The following is a 7,605-nucleotide window of genomic DNA, read 5'->3' as shown; positions in this document are numbered from 1 at the left end:
AGGCAAGGTTTGTGTAACACTTCAGTCCCACTTTCAAGCCTCTGAAAAAGGTAGCAAGAAGGGATCCTCTCAAAATCCCTGCTGGGGAGGACGTCGTTAATGCCATCTGGGTGTCAGCCTTGCTTGAAACTGCAGCGACTGATGTGCCAACTTTAATTAACATCACGGGTATTTTCTTTGTGGAACACACAGGACTGCCCATGCAACTATCTGTTCCCAGGGTCACACTCTCCAGCCACTCACTACCTAAAGAACGTCTTTCAGCTGGGGTTAAAAACAGTGAGCCCTGAAGGGAAGTAGCAGTGGAAGAGAAATTAGCCTCTCCTGAACAATTTTACTTCAAAGCAGATGTTGGTGGCAGGATTAGCATTTAGGCCAGGCTTCTCCTGATTTATTGTCGCTCCTCGCTTTCCTCTTACCCATTTGCTAACCCGCACCTTGGAACCACCGCTCCCGGCTCAGCCTCCGGCCCCGCGGCACCCCCAGCCCACCGGCCCCAGGTTGCCCCCGGCCCCTACTACCCCGGCGCCGCTCCGACGGGCACCGCAGCCCAGCCCTCCCCTCCGCCTCCCGGTACGGCGGGGACTGTAGCGCCCTTCCGCTCGGCCGGACCTGGGGGAAGCGCAGGACGGCGGCGGCGGCGCCCCACCCGCAGGAGGAGCCGGTGCGGCGGCCGGGGCCGCCAGCGCGGGCGCTGCCAGGTGCGAGGGGCCGCACCGGACCCCGCCGTGCTGGCGGCGGCCCCGGCGCTCCGCAAGCACCGGGAGCGGCTGCGGGTTCGTTGCTTGGCGGTGGACTCACGCTGCGGCCGGGCGGGCGCGGTTCAATCACAGGCTACCTGGAGGAGCCGGCCGGGCCACTTTCCCTGCTCACGTTAGTGGGGTGGCCCGCTCGGGCTGCAGCAGGAGCGCCTGCGGGCTGCTCCTGCGGCGGGGCCGGCTCCCCGGCCGCGCTGCGTGCAGCGAATTAAGCCGGGTCGCGTAGGAAGAGATTAGCTCGGCGTTTACTCTTCACCCCCGTAGAGATCAGCCGAGGACAGAGCCTACCCGCCTCCCTAAAAATGGGATTCCCGGAACGCCCTTATGAAAAGCCGGGCCACGATCAGCTCGGGGGAACCGGGGGTAACACGGCCGGCCCCCGCGGGGTATGACTTAGGGAGGGAGAGAAAAGAAAATGTGCCATTCGTTCCGCCGGCTGCGACGGCCGCCCCGCGGCTGGTGCTGGCGGAGGGAAGGGGGGAGCGCCGGGCCGCGCCCCCTCACCTGCCCCCGCCGCCCCCGCCCGCCGCGCCGCGGCTGCCGCTTGTTTGCACTCGGCTTATCCGGAGCGGAAATTCCTTTCCGTTTTTGTGAATGACAAACTCATTAACGATTCATCAACACAACCTGTTCCAGCCGGCCCGTCGCCGCGGCAACAGCCCCTTCCGCGCGCCCCCATTGGCTGCGCCGGAGAATGTATCCATTGAGCGGAGCCGCGGTTGTACCCATTGAGGAGCCGCCGGGCGCCGGGCTGCGCGGGGCCGCGGCCGAGGGGCGCTGCGGGCGGCGGCGGAGCAGCGCAGCAAAGGAGGGGAACGCAAGGCAAGGGGCGCCGCCACCGCCGCAGCGCTTCCATGCTGAGCCGGGGAGCCCCGCTCGGCGGCACGTTAATTGGATTTCATTCACTCGTGGCGGAGGAAAAGCCCAAGGGCTCGGGCTGCAGCGGCGATTAGGCAGGTTCATTCAGGGATTCATTGACAGAGAAAAGAGGAGACAGGGCACGCTGGCTGCGCGCACGCAGGCACACACACACGCGCTCACACTCACACACACGCCGGGGCCGGGGCTGCTTCTCCCTCCCCGTGACTCCACAGCCGCCCGGTGCGGGGGGGGCTGCGTGATTCATTTTCCTGGGGCGGAGGGAGATAAGTTGTGCGGAGTTAGAGGGGTGCAGCCTGCCCGCCGTGCCAGCCGCATGCCTCTGTGAGAGAGAGGGGCGCTTCCAGAGCACGCTCCGCTCCCCCCGTCCTTCCTCATGCTAGATACGTTCAGACCCGTCCCTTTCGCGTCGGAAATGGCGATTAGTAAATCCGTGGCGTGGCTGAACGAGCAGCTGGAGATGGGCAACGACCGGCTACTGCTGATGGACTGTCGACCGCAGGAGTTGTACGAGTCGTCCCACATCGAGTCGGCCATCAATGTGGCCATCCCCGGCATCATGCTGCGGCGGCTGCAGAAGGGCAACCTGCCCCTGCGGTCCCTCGTCGCCAGCAGCGAGGAGGACAGGGAGCGCTTCGCCCGCCGGTGCGGCACCGACACCGTAGTGCTGTACGACGAGCACAGCCGCGACTGGAACGAGAACACTGGCGGCGAGTCCGTGCTGGGGCTGCTCCTGAAGCGCCTCAAAGATGAAGGCTGCAAGGCATTTTATCTGGAAGGTGAGAAGGGCCGTCCAGGGCTGGGGAGAGATCTCAGCCCGGGTAAGAGGGAGGGGGGGATGCGGTCTGCAGCGTTTCCCTGGTAGTGGATTGATGCGCTAGGAGGGCACCGACCTGGGTAGGGGGCTTTTGCCCCTACTCCACACCTCTCTCCCCGTCTCGCCCCCTCCCCCCCCCCCCCCCCCCCCCAATCTTCGCATTGTTTAAAGAAACCTTGATGTCTGAAATCACTATGGCAGTGTGAGGAGGACAGGGCTAACGGGGGTTCCGGCATGAGCCTGGCAGAAGGAATTGCCGCCGAGACACCTCTCCAGCGGTCCCCGCAGGGCGAAGCGGTACAGAGCTTTAATCTTGAATGTGCTGAGCCCTCCACCGCAGCGGACGATTTTCTTAACCCTTCCTTTAAGTTAGTCTGTCTGCGTTGTGAGTGTGACATTTTTTTTCTTCTTTTTCCCGGAGCTCGAGAGCGTGCAAAACAGACGCTCCTTTGCAGACAGGGCTGTACTAGGGAAGTAAGTCGACATGCCATCTTATATCAGGTTGCATTTTCTCCTCTTTGCTTTTCTCTCCAGGTGGTTTTAGCAAGTTCCAGGCCGAGTTCGCCTTGCACTGTGAAACTAACCTAGACAGTTCGTGTAGTAGCAGCTCTCCTCCTTTGCCAGTCCTGGGCTTGGGAGGCCTCCGAATCAGCTCCGATTCATCATCCGACATTGAATCTGACATTGATAGAGACCCCAATAGTGCCACCGACTCCGATGGCAGCCCTCTTTCCAACAACCAGCCTTCCTTTCCGGTGGAGATTTTACCCTACCTCTACTTAGGCTGTGCCAAGGACTCTACTAATTTGGATGTTTTAGAAGAGTTCGGCATTAAATACATCTTGAATGTTACTCCTAATCTGCCTAATCTCTTCGAAAACGCCGGGGAATTCAAGTACAAACAGATCCCGATCTCTGACCACTGGAGCCAAAATCTGTCTCAGTTCTTTCCTGAGGCCATCTCCTTTATAGGTAAGACCCGATTACTTGCTAACATCTACATGTCAAGCGGCAGAATTCGTTATATTTTGCAGAAATCGTGAATTTCGGGCGAGAAGCGGTAGCAGCATTTATGGCTGTCTCTGGGGCATGCCCCGTTCTCTGATTTTAAAGGCGGCTTAAGTTGAGGGGCTGTTGGGGACTGCTTGGGTGGGGTTATTGAGAAGTCCTGGTGAATTGTAAGCGACCTTTACAGGGTTGCACAGGCATACCTGAATTGTCTGGCTGTGGAATTCCTCCTTGAATAATTTGTGTTGGCGCTGGGGACTGAGCCCTGCGCATGTTGGTGATCTTCTTAAACTACTTCCTGGCGGGTGGGGGGCAAATGAGCCTGGGGTTGGTGGCTTATTTGACTGTTTTCTTTGTTGATATTGGTTTTTGGGGTTGTTTGCTTTTTTTTTTTTTTTTTTTTTTTTTTTTTTTTTTTTTTAATCCTTGAAGTTACTGAAGAGTAGTATAATAAAAAGGAACTATCTGGGAATCGAACTTTAGCTTTTAAATTATGAATAGCTTTTACGTTATGAATAAGCGGTGTCCCTGGCAAATATATAGCCAGAGTTTAAATTAAATCTCGTGGTAATAATGATATACATCTCGGGCTCGGTGCCTCGGTCATCCGGCCCTCAGACGGAAATCTGTACCCTCGGGCCCAAGGAGATCTGGTTAAAATCTGCACTCTCCTTCGTTTTGGGGTGGACTCAAATGGTCCCATCGGAGTGCGGTGGGGTGGACATTGCATTTTCTGTTGGGACGCTGTGCTGTAATCCGGTTGAATGATACCGGTAATAATGGAGAATGTAGGTAATCTGAGCCTAGCAGGAAGAAATGTGGCTAGAAGCCACAAAGAAACTAATCTCCAGGCATTGTAATGCATTTCCTATTACAAAGGAACCCATTTTCAACCAATGTTGACATCCTGTTCCTCCTAATGGGCTGTCCCCTGTGACTTCCCTCATTCTTTTAAAATGCCTGAATACCTCCATTGTTAGCTGCACAACAGTTGGAGAATAATTTAATAGACCTTTGCAGTCTGCTGGTCTGTATAAAGCCTTTCAGTGACATATTGCGGGATTTCCATGCTGAGGCAAGGGGACTGTAAGAATTTAAAGGCAAATCTCCAGGCAAAAGCTTGTCTTATAAAACTGACTTTTAAAACAGTGTCATGCAGCGTGTCCTGCTCCCTTTGTCTCATTCTTAGTTTTCTCAGCTCTTGGACTTGGGTAGTAGGGGGAGTGGATTCTTCTCTTGTCCTGGTTTTAAGCCGCGAGAGTTAACTCTTGAGTTGCACTGCTGGCCACTAGGATCAGAATTGTACTTTCTTCCTCCTTGATGCTAATCTCATTTGTGTTAAGAGATCAGTTACCAGCACTCTGTCTTACGTGTCCTTCTCTGCCTCTTTGTACAGATGAAGCACGGGGGAAGAACTGCGGCGTCCTGGTGCATTGCTTAGCAGGGATCAGCCGCTCGGTCACAGTGACAGTGGCCTACCTCATGCAGAAGCTGAACTTGTCCATGAATGATGCCTATGATATCGTCAAGATGAAGAAGTCCAACATTTCACCCAACTTCAACTTCATGGGTCAGCTGCTGGACTTTGAGCGAACTCTGGGACTAAGCAGCCCCTGTGACAATCGAGTGCCGAACCAGCAGCTGTACTTCACCACCCCTTCCAACCAGAACGTCTTCCAGGTGGATTCCTTGCAGTCCACGTGAGCTCCCACCACCTCCCTTCTCCTGTCCATTTCATGGGATCACTCCTCAATGGTTTCTCTTTGGCAGTGATAAAGAAATGCAGCTTTCTCTTTTTCTGGCCTCTGCTGTTAAAAAGCAGCTGCCAGTGCAGTGCAGGCAATGAAAGGTTACACAGTATGGAATCAGCTATTGCAAAGGGAGGGGACATGGCGAGCTCTCTGGGCAGGACCGTGGTGACCGGGCAGCAGGTGGGCAGCGTGTTCATCCCTGCTTGGGCAGTAGCCGGGGGTCCTGTGGTAGGGTGAGTCTGGACAGGCTGAGCACGTGTTCTCTAGAGGCTGGAACTGTCCTGCCCTAGGCTCTCAGAACTGTGACACACATCTTTGTCTTCAGTGAAGACTGGTTATTTTTGTTTGTTTGTTTTAATTTAGAGGAGCCAAAGAAAGAGATTTCAGCTTAGTGTATTTGGAGTACTTGTTTGTTAGGAGCTTGGTAGTATTCTACTTGATCAATGTAAATATTTAACCTTAAATTTATTTGCTTTTTTTTTTTTTTCTTAATTCACATGTACTCAAGAAATCAATCCAAGGGACACCTGTGTTTTTGTTATTTTCATAAATTTTACTTTGTTTGTTTGTTTGAATTGCAAAGAGTATATTTGCAGCATGCTGAATTTTATTGAAGCAAGCTTTCCATGAGGGAGAAATGGCAATTGTGAGAAGTTTGCAGATCAGGTTTTGTGAGCAAGTAAAGTCTCTTCTTTCATATATCTTTCTTTTCCTTGTGGTGATTTTTTTCCACATGCTTTTGATGTAGGTTCCATATGATATATATATATATACATATATATATATATATTTAAATTAAATTAATTTTTTGCCTTACCTTTTGTAAATAGATCATCTGGGAGGAGGTTTGTCTTTGAATGCGAAAGATTTTTGATCACTTTTTAAAACTTTCAGATGTGCTAAACAGTGCATTACCTCTGTACAAATTCTTCAGGGAGCTTCACCTCAAATGCAATATTTTGCGTCTTTTTATTTGTATAAAACTGGAAGTATGTGCGAGCATTTGTACCTGTGTGTACGCACAGTGAACCTGCACATGGTTGCCAATAAGGGAGAGTCTAATCCACAGTGTAAAAGTTTTAAGATGGAATTTATTATAAGAATGTAAAACCTTAAATTATTAATAAATAAATAACTATTTTTGGCTATGGAGAAGCTGACTGGTTTATTCCTCCTTTCCCCTCTGTGTAGTTGTGGTTAATTGCACATACCCATATGGTTATGTTTAAAGGCAATTATTGCTCTCAATAGCTTTTGTACATCCCCCAAAGGCAATAAAACCTTGATTTCCCCTTTGGTCCACTGGTGCCTAAATGAATAAACAGTGAATACGCTAGATTCTCATCTTGCTTTGGTGAAGGGAATGCTTTTGAAGGCCTTTAGGTTAATTACAAAATATTCCAGCATCTCTTTGCTGTACTAGGGATGCACCTGACTTTGGGCCATAATTTTTTTTCTCATTATTATTTTTTCTTTTATTATTAAGAGTAAGGAGCTGCTGTTTTCTGGCTTTGTTTATGAATTTTGGTCACTCTATTACAGATGCCAGGAGCTGGGTTCATGCTCTGCTTAGCTGTCTGGCAGGATCTCATTTCACAGAGATTCATCAATAGTCTGCCTGTAAATGATTTTTCTGCTGCCATTCAGCCACCTTGCAGCTTAATGAAGGCATGGAGGAAAAGTCTATATATACCCTTAGTCACCCCATTTCCTCTTTGGACCCTTCAAGCAGTTCTGTCTCTGCAGAAGGAAAAAGGGGGATTATAGCAATTGCAAAACTTCCTGTTGCAACTTATATTCATTAACATCCTTCCTGATGATAACTGGCCCAAGGCAGGGTGGTGCCAAAATCTGTGCGCAGTACCACAGTGAGGGGCTGGGGCTGTCGGCTGAGGTACTGCAGAACTTCTGGCAGCCAAAGCACATTTGAAGTAATTTTAGAAACTGCAAGTGTGTGAAACGAAATGCAAACAAAACATGGGAAAAAAGTGAGTCAGTGTCTCATGCAGTGGCCTAGATTGAGTGCATAAACTGTGAAAGTAGAAGCGGGTTGCAGTTAAACTTGGCTTGTGCTAATCCAGTTTTGAACGGTTTCCGCTCTTGGCATTCCCTATGCTGTTCTGTTCAAAGTGGAGATTTGCAAGCAGCTCTAGCAATTTCCTGTCCAGCTGCAGCTCAAGTGACTCCCTTGTGTGTGGTTTTTTTTTTTTTTTTTTAATATGGTCTGTGGATAATTTTAGCCAGTTTCCTCTTTGTGGATTATTAATCTGCTTTCCTTGTAGAACCTACATAGCTGTGTCCCTACTGTTCTGCTGAAGTTAACAGATGGCCTCCCTGCCACTTCCTCTCGTTTCGCTATGGGTTTGTTGTCAGGCCACTTCTGAAATTAATA

At 50.8% G+C, this 7,605-nt stretch overlaps 1 protein-coding gene across 1 annotated transcript; it reads left to right on the top strand.

Annotated features, from left to right (window-relative positions):
• The first annotated feature begins 1,480 nt into the window (after nt 1–1,480).
• On the top strand, nt 1,481–6,368 carry DUSP6 (dual specificity phosphatase 6). The gene is made up of 3 exons (XM_068190348.1): nt 1,481–2,416; nt 2,989–3,426; nt 4,859–6,368. Exons 1-3 carry the CDS (start codon nt 2,014–2,016, stop codon nt 5,164–5,166), a joined length of 1,149 nt encoding a protein of 382 aa, XP_068046449.1. The 5' UTR covers nt 1,481–2,013; the 3' UTR covers nt 5,167–6,368.
• Nucleotides 6,369–7,605: the final 1,237 nt, after the last annotated feature.

This window comes from Anomalospiza imberbis, chromosome 5 (assembly GCF_031753505.1).
Source record: "Anomalospiza imberbis isolate Cuckoo-Finch-1a 21T00152 chromosome 5, ASM3175350v1, whole genome shotgun sequence".
In the NCBI taxonomy this organism is placed as follows: Eukaryota; Metazoa; Chordata; class Aves; order Passeriformes; family Viduidae; genus Anomalospiza; species Anomalospiza imberbis.
Note: the sequence above shows the minus strand (reverse complement) of the source record. Positions and strands in the feature narration are given on the sequence as shown.

What these genes read in the sequence shown, in the direction of transcription:
- DUSP6 (XM_068190348.1), top strand. Translation starts at nt 2,014, where the DNA reads ATGCTAGATACGTTCAGACCCGTCCCTTTCGCGTCGGAAATGGCGATT. An exon ending in CAAGGCATTTTATCTGGAAG is followed by an intron (nt 2,417 to 2,988) that starts GTGAGAAGGGCC and finishes TTTTCTCTCCAG; the next exon opens with GTGGTTTTAGCAAGTTCCAG. An exon ending in TGAGGCCATCTCCTTTATAG is followed by an intron (nt 3,427 to 4,858) that starts GTAAGACCCGAT and finishes CTCTTTGTACAG; the next exon opens with ATGAAGCACGGGGGAAGAAC.